This window comes from Pleurodeles waltl, chromosome 1_2 (genome assembly GCF_031143425.1).
Source record: "Pleurodeles waltl isolate 20211129_DDA chromosome 1_2, aPleWal1.hap1.20221129, whole genome shotgun sequence".
In the NCBI taxonomy this organism is placed as follows: Eukaryota; Metazoa; Chordata; class Amphibia; order Caudata; family Salamandridae; genus Pleurodeles; species Pleurodeles waltl.
The window spans coordinates 796,088,428-796,111,061 of NC_090437.1; the positions used below are offsets into that span (position 1 = coordinate 796,088,428).

The 22,634-nt window shown below is 44.1% G+C and overlaps 1 protein-coding gene across 6 annotated transcripts in view; it reads left to right on the forward strand.

Moving 5' to 3' along the window:
• PALLD (palladin, cytoskeletal associated protein) overlaps positions 1–22,634 on the forward strand; it is an 847,172-nt gene that overhangs the window by 328,256 nt on the left and 496,282 nt on the right. Inside the window, exon 2 of one of the 6 annotated variants that reach the window (XM_069244057.1) lies at positions 7,552–7,619. The exons of 4 other annotated variants lie outside the window; for them this stretch is intronic. In XM_069244057.1, the coding sequence (XP_069100158.1) occupies positions 7,597–7,619 (23 nt within the window). In that variant the 5' untranslated portion in view covers positions 7,552–7,596. Of the gene's footprint in view, positions 1–7,551; positions 7,620–22,634 lie in introns of those variants that run through there. One more of the 6 variants, XM_069244074.1, reaches the window with a different exon arrangement.

Sequence of the window (22,634 nt, forward strand, 5' to 3'; positions counted from 1 at the left end):
TGGGCCTAGCAGCAGCTATTTGTTACCCAACCACTCCTTTTTTTCATGTGCTTTCACGTATATTTTTCAAATTTTACCACTCCAAAATTAGCACCAACCATTTTGGAATAGTAAGGTGAATAAAAAGAAATGGCCATCGCAGTTTAAAATAGTGATGCATGTGCGTATACACTTCATCATGTGGCAGATTGTGGTGTTGCTTGTGATGTCACAATGCATACAAGTACATACATATTCCTCATTGCGCCCTTTTTTTTGCTGATGCTCTTTGGCAACAGCAATATTCAGCCCACATTGGCAAATCTAAAAGGCGATACCAATTGACTTTCAAATTGCCTGTTACCTTTGCCTACAGCTACCCTGCATTTTTGTTTCTTAGCAACTATTTGGGTGCCTTCAGGTTGGGGATGCCTTTATTTGGTCTCCCCGCTCTTGCTTTAGGGCAGCCAGGCATGACCTCTTCTGCACCATCTCTGGCTGATGACAGTTGGTTAGATTTTGAGGTACAGTAGCTGCTCCCGGGAGTGATGCCTACTAGCCTGTAGAGGTCTGGTGAAGATAGCACCACTTGCTATTATTTTTGCCATGGATTCTTGCTTTCAGCTATTTGTTGTTCTGGGAATTTTTGCGTAGATTCTTGCATGGATCTTTTTGTCTCCCATTTTGATGCCTGGCTAATTCCTTCTAATCTTCATCTTCGATTAAAAGCTAAAAGATTGCCAAGGGTGTCTTTTGCCCCATTTTTGGAGTTCTCCTCGTCACTGGCACCCTCTTAAAGAGAGACCTGATACCTTTTACATACACTGTTCTGTGCAGGGTGGCACCATGGGTACTGGGAGGAGTCACCCTTTGTCCGGGCAATAAGGAACGGGGCTCAGTAGACCTTGTTAGTGTGCAGTCTTGGACATGTTTGTCAGTTGTGTCTGTTTGCTGATCAACTTATATTCACTCCAGTGAGTTGGAAGACATTTACGTTTCAGTTCACAGTATTCAGGCATGTTATCAGACAGAGAGGCCGATAGACCCTTCTTACAGAAAAAACACTGATAATAACAGTGATTAATATAATATTTACCTTAAACCGCACATAAAAATGTCCTTTGCAATTTCATAGAGGTACAAAATGCTGACCAATCAATGGAAGGAAACATGTCAATTCCCCTAGGTAGGATTGGAAGATTTTGAAGAAACATACAGAAGGATCATGGTTTATCTCTAATAGCTGAAGGGTTTTTACCAATCATAGACAATCCTGCAATGGTGTTATGCAATAAAGGGAATCTCCTGGAGTTCGTTCTGTTGGGTAAAATCTACTCTTTCAGTCGCTTGTGTGAGCCAGCCATATTGTCAAAGAATAAGACATTCCCATTCCAGGCTGCTATATTTGTACCATGAAAAGACAGCTGTGGCACTCTTACGGATAATGCCATTTGTTCAACAAGACCACTTCTACAGTTGCCCATGCATGAGCTCCTCTTGGGAAAGATGTGATTAGCAAATATAATATACATAAAATATGTTTGGGAAACCGTATTATGTTAAGAACTTCAAAACCAAAAAAGCCTGAACATTTCTCACGTTTTGGCCTTCTATCTTGTATGCTAATCCTTAATTAGTGGGGAGGAATTAAAGAACACATTTGATTAAATAAAGAAATTCATAGGTGATACATGTGTACTGCTTTTGATAGTCCTGAATCCGAAGGTCATCCCTCCTAGCACGATGTATAGCTATTGCTCGTGTAATTACCAAAAGCTAAACAGTTTTGGCAGTCACCCCAGTTTCCAAGTCCTAATATTTGCATTTGACTTGTGGACTCGTTTTGTCGGTTTTTCAGAAAGTACCGGCGTCAAGAGCCAAGCATGAAATATCTTCAGAATACCTATCTTGTGATCTCATGTGAAAGCAGTTTAGTACAATGACTAAACAAGCTCTTAAGCGCATCATGGTTCTACCTGCTACATGAGTTGTCCTTAGTTTCCCTTGTATCAATACCAAGATTCAGTACATAATAGAAAAGTATAAAGAGAGGATTTATTTTTTATAACCACATTTTTATTGATTTTATTAAATCTGAAAACTGTGTATACACCTCGAGCTCCAACATTATCAATAACAGAAAGTGCATCGCAAACTTCACATTTCACTACTGGTTCACCAACACTAAGTGTTACATTACAATAAGATTACATGGTAGGTCCACCACTTCCTCCATATTTTACAATGTTTTTCCAGTCACCATCGGGCAGCATAAATCGTTTTTTCTTGGTGGGCGTACCAGTCGACCTCCACCCTCCATCCCGCCAACGATGGACTTCTGGGTTGCCGCCACATGTGGGCAATATCCCGTTTGGCTACGAGGCGTGCAACCCTTACAAATGTCTGGTCTGCGCAGGGGCCACGCAATTCCTCTAGAAGCCCCAACAACGCAATTTTGGGACTCAAGTCTATGGAACGCCCTAGGACCTCCGCTAATTCACTGCCGATCCCCTCCCAGAAGTGTCGTATTTGAGGACAATACAGATCACATGGAAAAAGTCTCCCTCCGGGAGACCACACATGGCACAGGTGGACAGCGCCCCGGTGAACATTCTTGAGAGTCTTGCTGGGGTTAAATAGGTTTCATGTAGGCAGTTAAACTGTATCATCTGCAGCCTTGCTGAGATGGCTAATTCCCTGGGGTCCAGTGCCGCCTCCCGCCAGTCCTCATCATCTAGCTCACCAACCCAGTGTACCCACTTCTGCCGCAGATGGTCAAACACATCAGGGGTGATTGTAAGTAGAGACTTATAAATTTGGGATACTGCTTTCTTCCCCAAATTCCCAGCAAATAGTTTTGCCTCAAGCGGGTTGTGTTCAGGAAGTTGGGTGTCTAAGGAAATGTGGGCCCCCCAGGCATGGCGCAGCTGCAGGTTGTGAAAGAATTGTGTCTTGTGCAGCCCATATTGTTCCTTCAGAGCCTGGAATGATAGAAGGCTACCCCCTGTGTACACGTCCCCCAGGTAGGTGAACCCTATGGACTCCCAGCATTGAAACCCCTTAAGTGCGGTTAAGATGGTGCAGCCATTCCCCATGCTACAGTGGGGTTGTTTGAGTAAAGAGCCGGTCCCATTTTATTAATCTGACTGCCGCCCTCCAGCAGCCCACAGCCACCCAGGTGCATTAAGCTGTCCAGTCAGGAATCCTTCCTCCATAAAGCATACCCAACAGGCCGCCAAAGCCCACCTCGTGGATTTCAAGCTGGTACACTGGGTCGTCCCAACCCCCCGCGACGCAGTCATTTATAGGTACCACCTGAGCCACTAAGTAATACGTATATGAATCCAGGGCCCCCAAATCCCCTTCATACGGTGACTTCTGGGTAGTTCATGAGGGCATACAAGTATCAGGGGAGCCACATAATTTTGAGGAGCACAGTACACCACTGTTGACCCTCCGCATCCCTCTTTACCTCCACCAGTGTTGATTTTTTTAGTGTTAACCTTCCCAAGCCTCGCCAATAATTTCACACATTTAGGGCCCGACAAGGGCGGATCTCCCAAGAACACAAGGACATCATCGGCGTACAGTGCCTCTCTATCCTCTAGTTAATCCCCCCATCTCCAGCCCCACATCAGAGGGTCACTCCACAACAGGCATGCCAGGGGTTCAATAGCCAGCGCGAATAGCAGGGGGGACAAGGGACATCCCTGGCGTGTTCCTCGCCGGATAGGAAATTTGGGGGAGAGTACTCCGTTCATCCGGACGTGGGTCATGGGGTGATGATACAGGATGCGGATCATTCGGCGGATCACCTGCCCCAGCCCCATACGTAGTAGGATTACCTCCATGTATTCCCATGAGATTGTGTCAAATGCTTTTCAAAAATCAATAAGGAGTAGGGCCAGAGGACCTTTGGATAGTGAGCCATGGGATAAGGCCACTTGAACTCGGCGGATACAGTGCCGCGTACTCCTGCCTGGCATGAAGCCACACTGATCCAGATGAATGAGATGGGCCAGCGTATGGGTGAGACGTGTTGCCAGTATTTTGGCATATATCTTTATGTCAGCATTGTTAAGGAAGATTGGCCAATAGGATGCGTATTGGTAAGGGGGGCAGACCCTCCTTTAGCAGGACCATGATTGTAGCACAATCTAGTTCAGGGGGAAAAGCTCCCTTCGAAAGAGCATCTGCATAAAAGTTCAGAAGATGAGGCACCAACAGTGACCAGAACCTTTTGTAGTACTCTATTGGGTTCCCGTCTGGCATCACCATTTTGCCCCCATTGAGCTCAGATATTGCGGCGACTACCCCTTCTGCCATCAATGGTTGGTCTAAGTCCTCGACAAGTTTAGACAGGATAGTCGGTACCGGAAGGTTCCACTCTACTGTGCCTTCCTCTGTCAGACGCAGCAGGGGGTCTCTGGCGTATAGGCCTTGATAGTAAGTTGCAAAAGCCTGAGCTATTGCTTCTAATTCCACTTGTGTGTTTCCCTCCCTATCACATACAGCTGACACGACCCTGGCTGCTGCACCACGCGTTGCCAGCCATTAAAGCAATTTACCTGACTTATCCCTCATCCCATACACTCTGCTGGTCGACCCCTGCCAGCTTTGCTTGGCATCCTTAAGGGATATCTGGCGTAGTTGAAACTGCGCCAGGGCCAGTTGACGCTGCTCTGCCTGTGTATCCAAGTGCCTGGTCTTACCCTCCAATTCTAGTATCTCCTGTCCCCAGATGTAGCTTTCAATGTATTGGTCACCACACACCAAGGCCGCAGCACGATACGCCCAATCAAAAGGGGCCCCAGCAGTCACCTCCAAGCATATCAATATAAAGAGAGGAATTTACAGTGCTATCAAACGTGTCATGGTATGCGGGTCTAACTGTAAATTAAATTCATTGGAGAAAATAAATATGTCCGAGCATTAAGGCTCTTACATTAATTCACTGAGCCAAAAAATATTACTTTATAATTTGTTAAGTGGTTAAGATCACTGCCATGGTAGACAGGAGGGCCCGTATTATGTAATGTCTCACTGTCTCTGCGTCATGGTGCACCTTTAAGCAAGTGCACCGGGGCGAACAGGGAGTGTGCACCTTTTTCCAACCAATGCCCTGCGCCCAGGGCAGCCGCAAACTTGCTGCTGCCTAAGGGGGCAACGCATTCAATAATATACAGAGCAGCTGCCTACAAGCCACTCTGTGTTTCGAAGTATGAGCAGTAGCCCCATGCACCTTAAGGAGAGGTGATAGATTCCCTTGCAGGCAAAGGCAGTGAGTGATTGCACCTGTCTTCAGGGGGATGCCTGGGTAGGGGTCCATTAAACCCCTGCCCTCAGGGTGTGCACTGAAAGTGCGTCACCTTTTTGTGGTTCACTGTCAGTTATCCCCCTAAAGGCCTATTTGCCTTTGCACCTACATCTGTAATAGGGGAAGGGCGTAGAGGAAGTGTAATGCCCTAATTTGCATAAGGGCATGCCCCCACGCGTATGAAGGAATGGCCTCTCAAGAGACCACTGGTGCTACATGTGTGCTAGCACTATCATTTTACAGAAGGAGGCGCAGAGGAAAGTTGATGCCCTAATTTGCATAGGCCCAGGCCCCATGCAGATGAAGGGAACACCCTCTCAAGAGACTGCTAGCGCTACATGTGCACTAGCAATACCATTTTCACAGGAGGGGACACGCAAAAGATTTTTGCCCCTTCTGTATTATCATAATTTTCAAGGGGGGACACAACAACGGCCCCAGGGTCATTTTCTTATAATAAGGGGAGGGGGGCATATGCCCAGCCCTCCCTGAGCCTTCAGAGCCCCAGGATCCATATCCACAGGGGCCTTTTTTTAAAACCCAAACCAATAGTAGCCCCAAGGACCACATTCCCGTGGCCTGAGGTGGGTGTCCTGGTGCCCACCTATGGCACCCACAAAACATTATATTGGGGGTTGCGGTGGTAGCCCCAGAACCTCATCTTGGTGCATTGGCAGGCGACATTCTGCCCGGCAGAACTAAGGGCCTCATTACGAGTTAGGTTGGAAGACCACCAGTTTGGTCTTCCGCCCGCTTACCCTATTATGAGTTTTCCACTGGGCCAGCGGGAGGAAACATTGTTTTGGCTGTAGCCCTTTCAATAAAAAAGAACAGTCTATGCAAAATGCATGAGGAAATTTGGTTTTGGGCCTACCTTTTTTTCTCAGCCCCTTCTTGACTGATCACTCTGAAACTCTCTCAGAAGGAGGTGAGGTGGATGAAAATGTTTTGGGGAAGTTTTGTAAAAATTTGTCAAACTGCGTCAGAGTTATTAGCAAACCAGTGAACACTCTTCATATGACAACTAGGTCCTACAGTTAGATATGTGTGTGTGTGACTGTTATTGGTGTACAAATTAAATGAGATGTTAGATTGACTCAGAAGAGAGCTGACTGGTTCTGTGTAAACATTTAAAAGTGGTAGGCACAATATGAGGCCTTGTACCACACATTGATTCAGGTTAAATGGGCTGAAAAGTTTAGCAGTTTAATTTGTTGAGAACGATTTTCTAGATATAAGGAAAACCATTTCAGAGATGTACCTTGAAGTCTATCCTCGCATCCAAAATTATTAGAAGGGGTAACTGGTGTATTAATAGGTCTTTCAATTAAAAAGCTTAGACCCTGACACGATTTTCAAAATGGCGGTGTCTGTTGCGGCTAGATCTGAAGCCAACTTAAACGCATCAAGAATGTTGCTTTCATCTTTTACGAAACGATGTGTGCTTACACTGATTATGCCTTATTTCTTCTGATAATATCTCCAAATACATCATGGGTTCCCTTAACTAGAATGTTTTTCACTTTTCGATTCTGTAGTATTAATAGATTATCATTCTCCTATACTAGTTTTTTTTCATTGACTTATTACTGACCTATTACAACTGTATGTTTTCCTGACGTTGCTTGTCCATGTTCTTCATGTTCCTGCCCTAATGTACTGATATAATCTTGTTTTGCTTTGTTGCCTCTTTCTTATAATATTTTCTCTCTTCCGTTTTACAAATATATTGAAATTAAAAAAGAATGTTGTTTTCATCAATTCATTTTTTCATCTTCATCTACATCAGTACAAAACGTCCTAAAGCTTTTGCTAGGAAGGGTCTAAAGTTGTTTAGGTCATCCAAATCCTTATTAGGCATTTTAGTAACACTGGAATCTGCCGTATTTTCAGTTCATGGGATCAGAGAAGCATTGATCTTGTTTGTAAAATACAGGGTGAGATCTTCAATGCCTTTGACTAGGATGTTTAGAATAATCTCCTTAAAAGATGACATGGCCACTGGCATGGGGGACCTGCTTTTGTTTGCTGACGTTTTGTGGGAATGAGAAATTGTTCAATCTTTATTTTGTTAGTAAAGAAGAAGTAAGATTTCTGACAGTTTTTGTGATATTCAGAAGATTGATGGTGGTCTGTAAGTTTATGATTTTTCTAACAATAATGCATAATACACTAAAACAATAGTTTTCAGCTCTGTTCATCTCGATTAGTCCAAATGTTGCTTAAAGATAATTTTGATACCTTTTACACTATAGGCGTAGATGGTCTAAGTTCTCCTTGGAAGGACTGTGGAAACATACATGCTGTACATCTCTATGTGTAGGTAAGAGCAGTACATCATATTGATAGATCTACAGCAAACAGTGTCAAAGATATAGACATGCTATTTCTATTATTAAAGAATAAGGTGTGTTTGTTTTTGGGGCCTAGTTAAATGTTGTGCCCTGCCTCAAAAGGTCCATTGTTGTTTTACTTGTGTGGCTTCTCGTTTTTCTGCTTATTTTCCATGGTTCTATATTGACTTTTTGGTATACCATCTAAAGGTGTTCATCATTTTCACTTCCTGTACTAATCACACCAGCCTTACCTGTAGGTGTATGTCACTGATGCAGTGTTTTCTGTAGCCAGGGGCGTTGACAAATAAATCATTTGACAAAGTGCTGTTGGTTCAAACATAGTGTTTCATTAGCAGTGCTGATTGACGACACATGTAAGAAAATACAACAAAGACTTTACTCCAAAAATGAATTGTTAAGGTCCTTGATATCGATTGAAGACCATTTCTCCTCTTATCATTAGAGTTTTTTAATGTGGACCTGTGATAGTGATCATAACAGTATTCTGAGGTGTTGTTGTGCTCATCAAACAGGTCCTTTGATTCAACCAATAAATGTATTTTAGAATACAACTGTCTAATGTGTTACATTAATGAGTTAAGTTGTTCGTCTTTGTGTGGTTAGTTTGGTAGATTCTACTGTCCTATTGTTTTCAATTAATTGACACCTGTTAACAACATTTATCTTATTTGTGAACTGGTGGGGAGGGCACATTAAGTTCTTTTTTGTTAAATTAATTAATTACTCAATTGTATTTACAGATGATGCAACCACTAATAAATATAGAATGACAAGCCATTGTATCCCTTTACCAATATGTTTCTTTAGTAATAAAATATCATTTTTACAAGCTAAAGTTAAATACATATAAATATGTGTGCCCATTGTACAGCCCTGTCAAAGCAGTGTTAAGTGAAAACTACCTGGTCAAACTTCAAGAAGTTCAAACCTGTGGCAGTCAAAGGTATATCATAGAGATCCTGGTTGACCGTTTGAACTGATCATAATGTAATGTTTGATGCAAAATAGATTTTGGGTTTTTAGTCATATTTTCACTGATATTAGAGGTACATTTTATAAATATGTTTAGTATTTGATATGCTTAAAGCATACACGTAGATCTTGAATTAGTATTTTTTTTTAAAAAGGTTGAGGTCCGTTAATTGCAATTAATCTGGATTCCAATAATCCTGAACGAATAAGAGAAAGTTTAAAGTCTGATATTTTAGCAACATGTAAAAAGTGTGTTTGCATTGATCAGGGTTGTTATATCAGTAATCGTATGTGCCCACTTTTTAAAACTCTCTGTCGGGAGTGCCAGTGGTGACGTGTTGCTGGGCTTACATGTGGGATTTTTATATAGTGCTGCATATGCTGTCATGTTGGTTTGGGCCCTAGAACCACAGAAATTAAGAAAAGCTGCTGCTTGGGACAAGTGTGTTATGATGGTGGTCATAGTCTTGCCTGATCTGGTGGGAAGAGTAGCAAAATTGTGCACCAAACAATGTGTAGTTTGCATTTTGGTGGTTTCTATAGATGAGCATGGGTGAATCTTACTAGTGGTAGGTATTGTGATTAATGGAGTATTTAAGTTAACCCACCCACTGCTGGAAGCCAATTTATGGACCATAAAATACAGAAATGACATGCTCTTTTCTGTATAATGTCCTGGAACGTCCTGCTTTGTTTTTATAGACACTATGGTCAAGTCGGTATTCAGCAGACCCAGCTACTAAATGTACCAGTTGTTGAAAGTGAACAGAAACGTGCACATCCAGTGAGAAAATAAAAGAAAAGGTGGCATCCTGAGTACTCCCGAAAGAGACTGTGATATAATTCAGGCAAAGCAGCACAGAACTTATAGGTGTCTGCCTCCAGTAAAGGTCCATAGAATTATATGACTGCGACACTCTACGCCAACCGACACTCTACTCGACTCTACAACATGCCCCTCTACTCTGCACCATTGTACTCTACGCCAATCCACTCCACTCTATGCCATTCCACTCGACTCTGTGCCACTCCACTTCACGCTGTGGCACTCTACTCCACTCCATTCTATGCTACTACACTCCACTCTCCGCCACTCTATGACACTCTATGCCATTCTGTACACTTAACTCTAGGCCACTCTACTCCACTATATGCTACCTCACTCTTGGTCAATCTACTCCACTCCACACCTTAACTCTAGGCCACTCTACTCCACTCTATGCTACCTCACTCTTGGCCAATCTACTCCACTCCACACCACTCTATGCCACTCTTCTCTATGACACTCTGCAACACTCTTCTCATGTATGTATGTATGTACACTCTACAGAACTCTACGACACTCTACTCTAAGCCACTCCATTCAGTGCCACTCTACTCTCTACCACTCTAGGTCACTTCATTCCACGGCACTCCACTCTACATCACTAAACACCACTCTATACCACTCCACTCTATGACACTCTACAACACGCCATTCTACTCTGTGCAATTGTACTCTACTCCACTGTATGCCATTCCACTCGCCTCTGCGCTACTCCACTTTACTCAACTCCACTCCATTCTGTGCTACTACACTCCACTCTTCGCCACTCTATGACACTCTTCGCCATTCTGTACACTTAACTCTAGGCTACTCTACTCCACTCTATGCTACCTCACTCTAGGCCAATCTACTCCACTCTATGCCACTCTACTCCACTCTACGCCACACCACTCAATGCCACTCTTCTCTATGACACTCTGCTGTAGGACAATGTATGACACTCTACAAAACACTATCACATTCCATTCTATGAGACTCTACTCTATGCCACTTCACGGTACTCCACTCTGACACTTTACTCCACTCTGACACTTCACTCCACACTACAGCACTCCACTCCACTCTATGCTATGCCACTCTGTATCCCTCCATTCTATGTCACTTCACTTCACTCTACACTACTCTACTCTTTTATATGCCACTCTACAACACTCCACTCTGACACTCCACCTTACAACACTCCATGACACTCTACGCCCCTCTACTCTACACCCCTCACACTCTACACCCATCCACTCTACACCCCTCCAATCTACGATGCTTCAGTCCACTTCACTCTATGCCACTCCAGTCTATGACACTCTATGCCACTCTGTGCCACTACCTCTAGGCAGCTCCACTCTATGACACTCCTTTCTACAATACTTTCCTCCACTCTACGCCACTGCACTCTGTGCCACTCTTCTACATTATATTATGTTAGGTGGATTTGTATGATGCAACTTGTCATCCGTGAGGGTATCCAGGCGCTGCAGAAGGAGTGTGGGCCAGGCAGTGCTCCTAGTTCCTAGAGGGTCGGTTCTCCTAGTTGAACTGCCAGGTCTTTAGCTCCTTACAGAAGTTGAGGAAGGGAGTAGCAGTTCTGATGTGTAGAGGAAGTTCATTCCAGTTGTTGGCGGTAATGAAGGAGAAAGTGCGCCCTCCTGTCTTGCTTCTGCAGATGCGCGGGATTCAGGTGATGAAAAGATAGGTGGAGCGTAATTGTCTGGTCTGATAGTAGAATTGGTTGTTGAGGTAAGTTGGTCTTTTGTTGTAGAGGGTTTTGTCGGTGTGGATAAACAGCTTGAACTTGCAACGTTTCTGGATGGGTAGCCAGTGAAATTCAGTGAGGTAGGAAGCGATGTGGGTGTTTCGGGGGACAGCTAGGGTGAGTCTGGTGGCAGTCTTTTGGATGGTCTGGAGTCTTTGCATGAGATGATTGGAGATGCTGACCTAGAGTGCGTTGCTGTAGTTGAGTTCACTGGTGATGAGGGTTTGGGTGTCTGTGTGTCGTGTGTGCGTGGGTAGACATTTGAAGATCTTGCGGATGTGGCAGCAGGATGTGGACACGGCACTGGCCTGTTTGTTAATAGTGAATTTGTCATCCAGGAAAATGCTAAGGTTTCTGGTGTGGTTTGTGAGGGTGGGATCTAGGTTGGGTGGCCACTATGAGGAGTTCCAGGAGAGTTCTTATTTCTGAAGGTCTGGAACTCCATTTTGTCCGTGTTGAGTTTGAGACAGTTCTCTTGCATCCAGTTGGCCATGTTGGACATGCAGACAGTGAAGCTGGTCCTGCTGGTGTTGTTTGTGTCCATGAGGGAGAGGATGACTGAGTGTTGTTGGCATGAGAGACAATGTAGATGCTATGGGTTCTTATGATGAGGGTGAGGTTTGCTATGTATACATTGAACAGGAGTGGGCTGGGTTAGGAGCCCTGGGTCACTCAGAAGACTAGCTTCTTGTGTTCGGAGGTGAAGGTGGAGAGTCTGACTAGTTGTGTCCTGTTGGAGAGGAAGGAGACAATTCAGCTCATTGCGGATCCTTGGATACCTGAGTCCTGGAGTCTGGAGATAGAGGTGCCACGGGAGATAGTGTCAAACACTGACAAGAGGTCGAGCAGGAGGAGGGCAGTGGTTTCTCCTGTGTATGTGATAGGTGAGGATAGGCTGATTGGTTCCGAGGGTGTGGGTTCACTTTGCTTCTGTGCTATTGTTCCAGTTGCGGCTAATGATGGTAGTTGGTTTTGGGTTGTTTGGGGTGGGGTGCGATGATGTAGAAGTGTACAGTGGAGTTGTCGTCCATGTGAGCATGGTGAGGTGGCTGAGGGTGATCTTGTTGCTGGCTGTGAATACTGGTTCGAGTATGTGCCCGGAGATGTGGGTTGGGCCTTGTACGAGCTGCATGAGTCTGATGTTGCTGAGGCTTTCTAGGAGGTCAGTGGCTTTGCGGTCCATGGGGTCATCAAGATGGATGTTTAGGTTGCCGAGCAGGAGGAAGTTGTTGGATCTAATGGCGATAGGAGTGAAAAAGCCAGTGAGTAGGTTTCTGAAGGTGGTGCAGGATCCGGGCGGGTGGTAGGTGAGAGCGCCTGAGATGGTTTTCGAGTTATTTAGATGCAGTTGGAAGTGCAAGTGTTCCATGAGCATAGCTGATTCATCCATTGTGATAGTGCAGGTGATGGTGTCTTTGTGGAAAATTGGAAGTCTCCTCCAGGTTTGTGGAGTCTGTTGCAGTGAATGATCTTGTAGCTGGGTGGGCGGTGGCCACTCCATGACACACTCCTCCCCTCTGTGACCCTCTACTTCACTCTTTGCCACTGTAGTCCACTGCACTCTACAATACTCTGTCACTTTACTCCACTCTAAGCCACTCCACTCTGAGACTTTACTCAACTCTACCTTCCCCTCCACTCTATGTCACTCCACTCTTTGACACTCTATGGCACTCCACGCTACTCTACTCCACTTTATGCCGCTCTACCCTTCTACACTCCACTCTATGATCCTCTGTTCTATGTCACTCCACTTTACAACAGTCCACTCTGTGCCCCTCCACTCTATGTCCCTCCACGCTAATCCAATCTACTCCACTCTACTCCACTCCACTCTACAATACTCTACTTCACTCCAGTCTGTGACAGTCTACTCTGTTCTATTCCACTGCACGACACTCTGCAACCTTTCACTGTACTTCCCTCCACTCTATGGTACACCATGACTCTCTGTGTCACACTACTCCATGCCATTCTATGCCACTTAGCAAAACTCGACACCACTCCGTAACACTGCGTACCACTTTGCTCTACGACTCTCTACTCCACTCTACAACACTTTACTCCTATCTATGCAACTGTACTCCACTCTGTGCCCCTCCACTCTATGCCACTTCACTCTACACTACTCCACTTTGTCACTCCACTCTACGCCATTCAATGCCACTACACTCTACACCATTCCACAACACAGCACTCCACTCTGCCACTCCGCTCTACAACACGCTTCTTCACTCTATGCCACAACACTCTATGCCCCTCTGTTTCACTATATGCCCCTCCACTCTATGACCTCTCCATTCTACCCCCTCCCACTCTGAGGCACTCCACTCTACACCACAGACTTTTAGCTATGCTGGACAGCAGTCACGCTGGTGTACAATATAGCTAAAACAGATTGACAAAGCAAGACCTATTAGCTATCCTAATGCTTGTTTACATTATTTCAGCCATGCAGCACAACAGCCACACTGCTGTAAAGAATGGCGAAAAATCATTGCCAAGGCCAATTGGTCTCATACATGATCCCTATTGGGTTTGGCAATATTTGTTCACTTAGGTTGCCTTTAGAACAGGTGGCATTTTGAGAAGGAGGTGACATAGCAAAGTTCACTGCAATCCTCTTATGTCAGGTAAGATGTGAACCTCATATCAAAACACCGTGTGTGTAATTGGAAAGAATGGGTGAGTGGGATAATTTGACTGCTACTAGATGAATTCAAGTATACAGTTCAGTACCTTTCGCTAGTAAAGTTTACCATTTGACTTTAGTTAACAGGATAGGCTTTTTCAATGTGCGCCTTGTCACATTGCCTTTTTTGGTCTCTTAGAAGTTCCATGTTCACAGTGAAAGGAACTAGAGAGAGAAGTTGGAAGACTAGTGGATGAAGGGTGTATATAGTGAGAACATTTTCCCAGGTCAAGATATAAGGTTAGTCATGTTGAATCTTGTTTGGTTGCAGCTTCAAGTAACGAGGGAAGTAAATTTTGGGCAAAGTGGTTAGGTCAGGGCAAATTATTCCAATTGCCAAAACCACCAGGCATAGCTTGGAGATTGCCACTCTCTACAACTGGGAAAGTGGCATTTATTCTGGGTGTGCATGGGCATGGCTGAACGGGGGTGTCAAGCCTGAGGATTTCTGTCTTCTGTTTTTTAGGGACGAGAGCCAAACCGCTCAGTAAATAACCTCACTGACTGGGTGACATATGTAGTGCACGGTTAGAGGGTTAGGGCTTGTACCAGAACTGGCACAGACCGACATAGATACCCGTGCTTTTATTATGCCTTCAGTGCATCAGTGGTGGAGATATACCAGGGCCTTAACAGACAGTGGTCACTCTCACAGGTAAGAGAGGACGTACTGAAGTGTCTGCATCAGAGACATTGCTAGACTAGAGAAGCAGCTTTGGATAATGTGGAAATTCAGTTAAAGTAGCTAGGAGGCCCTAGATGTGGGTGGTCAGCATTTCCAGGGGCGGAGACCTGTGCCAGAGGTAGCTGCTTAGCTCTTCACATACTCATGAAAGTGCACAAAACTAATGTCCTCATTTTCTTCGCACTTGATTTTTCTACCTGTGTAACGCTAATTGTTATTGCCATAAGGATGTCCATGTTAATAGTGTATGTTATTGTCCAGTGCTCTGATTTCCCCTTTACTAGGTGAGAAACAGATGTATTCGCTTACTTTATTAAATTACGAACAGGGCCCGGTTGGGTGCCTCCATGTTGTGCACAATGATAGCTTTCCAATCCTTTTGGTGTCAGCTGTAGCCTGGTAAAGACTGGTCCTTAGTGCACACCGTCACCCATAGAAAGCAGCAACCATACACACCTGTCTGTTCAGTAGGAACAAAATTGTCGCAACTCAAAAGAACTATGAATGTACCCAAGCAGAATGGAAGGCATGGAACGATGTGGTACTAAAACGGGTTCAGCTTGTTTTTAGGGTACAGTAAACGAGTCGCGGCGTGAGAAAGTCTTACCTGTCTCCCGGAGTCCAGGATGCTCAGGGTAAAGCTATGACGTAATCCTTAAACAAAGCGTTGCGGTGGCCGTGCCTCGAGGCCATGTTGTAACACGAATGGAGATGAGTCCACGCAGCATTGTTACTCGCTACTACGTTCTCTCTCCAGGAGCCTCTCCGGAGCCTTCAAATTATCGCACAGCATTTTTTTAAAGTAAAAAAACATAAAATGCTCTCTTCTACGTTTGTCAGATTTCAACATCTAAATGCAGGCATTAATGGTTGGAAACAAGTGTGTGTTGTATGTGAAACGGTTGCTAAAGCGATGAGGCGTGGCAGGTGAGACCGTCAGTAGGTAGGAGTCAACAGCCTACCATTATCTGCACTGGTGTGCCATTTAAGGCTTAGGGCCTGCTTTAGAGTTTGATGGAGGGGTTACTCACTTTGTCACAAGCGTGACGGATATCCCGCCCGCCGTATTACAAGTTCCATAGCCTATAATGGAATTGTAATACATTGGATGGGATATCTGTCACGTTCGTGACTGAGTAACCCCCTCCCAAACTCTAAATCAGGCCCTTAGCTTTTTTGGACTATCAGTTCCTGAGAACCATGTAAGGAAGTAACTAATAAAAATGCTGCTTTTGAATTGGAAGCTGAAATATGGAGTATTTTAGACCTGCCAAACAACGCCTTTATTTTCAGGTATAATTTTCCACTTCACCCGACTCCATTGTACTGCTCGTTTGTACACAATCCCGATATCGACTATCTACACCCAACTCTATTGTATTTCTGTTATGTACACAATCCTGATTCTACCACCCTCATCAACTCCATAGTATATTTCTTTTGTGCATGATGCTTTTTCGTAAATGACCCTGGATTGAACTAGCTGTGTTCACTGCATTATCGTGTCTTTTTACGTGATCCTGGATCTGACTACCCATGCCGTCCTATTGTATTGCTGCTTCACACATGTTCTTCTTCTGCGCATGACCCTGGGTCCGATTAGCCACATGAACTTTATTGCATTACTCTTTTGTTTATGATCCTGTATCCAATTAGCCACATGATTCCTATTGTTCTCTTTTTTACATGATCCTGAATCTCCCTAACCAGGCTCATCTCTCTTGTATTGCTTTTTATAGACAATCCTGAACCAGATAGCACACACCCGGTCTTGTATTGTTCTTTGTTATACTATTCTGAATTATTGTCTATTCTCCCATACAATTCTTTGGTGTTTTTCATTTAGATCTGCTGCAGCGCTATGCCAAACCATACAAAAGTTTTAGACAATCAAATGCAACCAAAGCATACTAAAAACTCAAGAGCATAGCTAAGACAGTGATGAGTCTATTGACACTGGGAGCATTTGTAGCTTTGTCTCTCAATAACCCTGCTGAGTTGTGTGTCCTACACCCATAGTGCAGTGTTGATAGCATTGAACTGATATCAAGGCAGGCGCGTGATGCGTGGAACAGGAACGAAAGGGTGGCAGGTGGGTGTTCCCCCTCTCCTATCTCATCAACAGCTCTGGACTGTGGCGCTGCTTCTTTAAAGCTTTGGGCTGTGTTATTTGAGTAGATACCCAGTGTTTTTTCTGGATCAGACACAATGTCTGCTGGAGTCATATGCAATTTTGTGGCTCCGCTTGGCTCCGTTTAAGTCTGCAAATGAGCACCTTCTGCATACTGGGCCTTCTTACAACTAAACTGTTGTATTCATTTAGTTCTTTGAGCAAATAGAATTACTGTAGTGTGTGTGCAAAGATGATGACATTTGCTTGCTTGCAATTTTGCCTGACATTAGTCAGTTAATCATTTCCTTCGCTGGTTTGCAGTCCTTTATGAGGGTTGGAGCTGTGGAGTGGCTGCTGCTCGCTGGTGGCTGTCATGCCTCAGAGCCGCCTGTGCTCTGTTATTGACTCGCAGTCTATATTTAAAGAACTTCACATTGGTGTCAAGCTATCAACAGGGAGCACGCGGGACAGTATGAGGCGTGCGAGACTGCTCATGTTTATTTTCATTTTCGGTGTCAGAAAGAAATTAAAAATCTGCCAGCACATATTTACCTTACCTTTAGATCTGACAAGCAAATAGCTTCCATAACCCCCAGGCCTTATTCTGGAGCCCCCTCTCTGAAATGTAGTGGTGAGTTAGATGGTAGGTACGACTCAAATCCAAGTTTAGATGAATTCAGTGCTGAAATCTCAGGCTTTTAACATTCACACTGGAGATGCCCCCACGTTGAATTTTAAACAGATTTCTTACGTGTTTTTTAAGCTATGTCTGGAGACTGGGGACATATGAACCCTAAGCCATAGGTGGCTGTCCAGAGTTGTGCTCCGTCCCTCCTCTTTACTACTAGGATACCTTTCACGAAGTATATGGCTTCAGCTGTCTCTGTGCAGTGCTGGCTTGCGGTCGCCACACATCTTAAATGCTGCATGTATGTTTTTTGTGGTTTCCCCCTCACTTTCGTGTGCAACCGTGGCTCCTGTCCCTTCCGAGTTCAAGGAGGAAAGGTTGTGCTGCATTACTGGCTCAGAAGTAGCCCACCCCTCGGTCTTGCTCACTGTGAGATGAATAAGTGAAGTGTATAGCGCTTGTGTCAGTTAGTTTTAATCCGGCACTACTCAGTGCGTTCCCTGAGCGTTCCTGTACCCCTGCCTGTCTCTCACACTACTGAACCCTACCCCACGGTACTTTGTGAAGTGTACAAGAGTACCTTCCACGGCAGAGGGGGGTTCCCCTCTTCCAGGATTGTAGCAGAGTGTGTCACGATATTATATAAAAAGGCTTTTCTGGCTGCTGCACTAAAACATGCCCAGCAGATCACTTTCCCTCCTTTGGCCATAACACTACTACAATCTAGTGGTCCTTATATCAGCTCTTGAGCCATTGCATAAGAGGTAACATAAGGTCCTTAAGATTATTTACCCATCACTCCATACTAGTGTCATCTTAAGGATTTTCGGTCCCCCCGGGAAGACATATTTTGGGGGGCCCTGTTCGGACCAACTTTGAATTCTATTACCCATTTTCTGGTAATTCACACTAGCATTGTGGAGAAGTGTGGCTCAATGGTTAGAGTGGCAGACCCTGATGCAGAAATCTGGCCCGGGACCAGGGTTCAATTCCCACCTCAGCAGGTCTTGGGCTCAATTTCCTCGGACCTGATAATTCTCGCATCGGTGCCTAATCTAATTCATGGGTCCCACTCTGTATCTCTGGGCAATAGCTTGCTTAATCTCCACAACAGCCCCAACAGTGCTGGGATGCCTGGCTTCACCTTGGAGGTTGCCCAGGAGTGGGCACCTCACAGGGAAAAGCCAGGAGGGGTTCCACAGCGGTATGCGTACAGCGCCTTGAGACCCTAACGGGTGAGTAGTGCGCTATACAAGTACGAAGTTTACAGCATTATGCCAAAAAAACCTTCCGAAATGGGGTCACACAAAAAAAAAAAAGATGAAATATATCTTTCTGGGCCCCAGAAATCCTTACGAATACACTTTACAGTGACAGACGTGGTCAGAAGTAGGGTTTGGAAGAGAGAAGGAGATAGGTTGAAATACTGGAAAAGGCAGGTATGAGGTAGAGAAACCTCTCATACTCAGTGGACCTCTTGGAAGGGGGGAGCCCTGGCAATTGCCCACTTTGCCCATGCCTTAGGACGTCACGGCTCCAGGCCCCACATTTGGCAGTGGTCTAAGAAGGCACAACTTACCACGATAGCACATCCAAAATAAGCCTGTTTCACTTGATTTATTATTTAATGGTTATGGAGAAAATACATCTTCCACCAGTTCAGTAATTTTTTGTTGAAGTGCCAGATCCACTGATGCCAGCACAGTTTGAAATCTTAGTGAATCTGAAGAGGTTTGCAAAGTTTAAGTGGAGAGGAAACAGCCTATGAAAGTCGGTTGCAAGAGAAAAACACACCAAAAGACAATCGACATTTCACATAAAAAATTTACATTTCTATAGCTTTGTGAGCGCCCCAAGAATTAGTACCACAGTTTACGGTCAAGCAGTATCACAGATATATTGTTTGCGACACCACAAGATTGAGAACTGTCTTGGGAAGTCATTATGAAGAAGGAATAATGTAAAGTGCAAGATGGGAAGAAGCTAGAAAGTGCTTCGACAGCAAAATAAGCAAACAAGCAAAACAAAGCTGAGGCATCCTGCCATCACTCAACAAGTAACCTGGGATCAAGGGTCAAGTATGTGATTTGTTAATCATTTGTAGTAGTAATACAGGTTGATATTTGGACCTGTTCGAGGAGGTGCTATATAAGTTTTAGTGCTTGCCTGAATATTATCTGTCCTTTGTCGTCTAGCTAGTCTATTGCCAAGTCTGCTTCCTGTAATAGTCTAAATGTCGTGTGGCGTGTCCCTGCCTCTTCCGTGTTTGTCAGTAGATGTCTTTCCTATCTGCCATTCTGGCTGCTTGGATTTTCATTACGTCTTGTTTACGCTATAAGATATCATACACTTTTTTTTAAATATATCTCTTTGAGTCTGGCCTGGAGAAAGTTTTAGATGTCTCTCAAGCCTCATGTTTAAAAAATATATATAATAGAAATACACATCTACATTGAGCGGCTTTCTGTGAGACCAGTCTATCTGTTCTGTATGCAAGTGTCAATCACGCTGTGTCTCCGTCCACCACTCTACACAGTCTGGGGCAAGAGGTCAGCGCATTTCAGCTATTGGCTTGCTTCACCATGAGTGGCATAAATCTCTTTGCCCACGTACATATCCACCTAAACAGTAGTCCACTTCAGTGTCAGGGCTAGTAGACCAATCCATCCTTTCATTTCTTGTTTCATTACATTTATTTTTGTTATGCACCATTTTTTTTACAGTTGTTTTTTGTTGCAAACGTGCACTCCACCTTTAGACTGCAGCATTTTTGCGTTCTATTACGTTTACACTTTTAATGTATTTTGCATATGTTTGCAAAAATTAAATTAAAAAATGCAGACTTGCTAATGCATTTTTCTTGTTTGATAAGTGTAATAACAGAAACGGTATTGTAATTTTCATACATTAGCCTCCTGCGTTCTTAATGTGCATTAAATTTGTATATCTTTAAGAAAGAAATAGGCATCCCTATTATCTTTTATGCTGTACCTTAAACAAAGCTGAAGTGGTGAGTTACAGTTTAGAGGAAGCGTGAAGGGTAAAGCAGGGGAGAGAGAGAAACAGGAGCAAGATGTCTGGGAGACAAAGTTGACAATAGTGGTAAGGAACAGAGGAGTAAAAGAGACCAGAAGCAGAGCAGAACAAGCATTTGCAATGCAATGTGTCCCGCGTTTGCTCGAGATAGAGCTACTAGCATTGTAAATTCCTAACTGGACTTTTCTTGCCACATAGGTTGAAAATGAAAAGTAAAATAGTTGATATAAGCAAGTCAATTCAAAGCGCCACCGCCGCCATGAACGTGAGCGCGAGAGTTATTGGCTTCCTGCATGAATGTATAGAAAGGATTGCAGCTGGGATGAAAGGCAAACCGAAACCGGAGGAGGGGTCATCACACGCTGTAACAGGAGAAAGCGTGACGTAGTGTGATGGCCAACAAAAATGATCACTTAGTGAAATCGCCTAGGAGGGAACTCAGCACACAAATGTGGGACATTTCACAAAATGCACCAATTCAAGTGAAGCATTTAAGACAAGCACAACAAAGAATGAATAGTAGTAGTGGGCGTGGTTAAAAGCCCACAGAGAGATTACAACAAGCCAGAGCGCTTGCGCGTTCGATCCTAAAAAAAGCACACGCTCTTCAATGAAACTGTAGGTACAATCTGGAATAATGTCATGGGCAAGTATATATTTTTTCATAATGTAATCAACCTATTCTGATTTTCTTTAATGTAATAAAATGGGCAATTTTTTTGCAATAACAATTAATAATTATCTGAATTAATTATGTGGCACAATTACTAGCATTCGGCAATGCAAAATCATTAGAGCGTATTGTGCGATAAAATGATAGACCCATTCTTTAGTCATTTTGGGTCTTTTCTTCTTTATTAATTTGATTAGAGGAAACCAAAAGTGTCGGAGGGTACAGGGAGGTGTTGCTTAGCCCCGCATAAATGCATAAAATGGGTCCTTCCTCCTAATCAGCAGGGCCTGAGTAAATACACGGCAATGACAATGCTGAGCCTGCAGCAGCGGTTACACTTGTTAGCTCATGGACCACTTTTAGATTCAAGGTTGGCTTTGCCCATAAATGACATTGCAATGGGAACCCACTCGTGGTGCTTCACAAAGGAGGTATCAACCATGCCTCTTGCAAGTGTCATAAATATTAACAGAGCTATTAGCAGTAGGTGTGCTGAAGACTGCTCCGCTCATGGTAGGAGGGCGAGGGAGCATAGGAGTCGAGAAACATCTCACCTTGAGTGCCGTCATCTGTTAGTAGCACATTTAGTTCTGTTTTTACTTTACATTATGGAATCAGTTTGTTTCATCACTACTAAGAAAGCACTACATTTAGCAGAATGCAAGTGAAACACCAGGGCTGAAGGCGCTCATCATGCCTTGAACTAAGACTTTTGGGAGAAGTAAAAGATTAGGCAGGTTGGAGGTACAGAAAGAAGTAGGGGGAACAGAAAGGAAGAAAGCAGTAGAGAGAAGGTGTGCCAGAGGGAAGCTGAGGGAGGTAGAATGAGAGAGAGGCAAGGAAAAGTAGAAAAGGGAAAACGAGGAGAGGATGGGGAGGCCAAAGTGAGGAAAAAGAGGGGAGAGAGTGGGATAGTAGAAGTGAAAGACTTAAGACTCAGTGGAGGGTGAGGAAACTAAAGAGGGAGAGAAGAAGGAGTTGGAAACAGAAAATATGAGTGGAAATAGGAAGAATGGATAGACAGGAAAGGGTTGCAACAGAGAAACATAAAGTGAAAGTGAGAAGCAGAACGGTTGAAAGAGACAATAAGAAGTAAAGAGACTGGAGGGTTAAGGAGGGGAGCAGAGGGAGATGTAAAGGTGTGAAAGGAAGAGGAAAATAGGAGAAGGTGGGGGAAATGGAAGAACACTCAAGTTGGGGTAGAATGCGGGCGAAAGGACAATAGGCATTGACATGAGAGAGACAGAAGAAGAGGAAGGCTGAGAAATCATAGAGAAGTAGAACTAAGGGGCAGAGCAGCCAGGAGAACTAGAGACGTGTTAGAATAGGAGCAAGGGTTAAAGAGGGTGGGATGAACAATGAGAAAAAACACAAGATCATTTAGTTGAATGGCAGTTAACCCATCAGCCTCCCTTTGTACAAAGCTGCCTGAACCCTGGTTGGATGAGGAAAGTGAAACCGTTCCTCCCTAATATTTTCCTTTAAATGAAAATAGTTATAATGCGTGCATGTTATTACATCGTTAATTAACACATGGTTGTTGAGAAGATACAAGTATATTCACTGCTTGGGGGGGCGTGGCCAGCTGGCAATGGAGTGGGCAGCC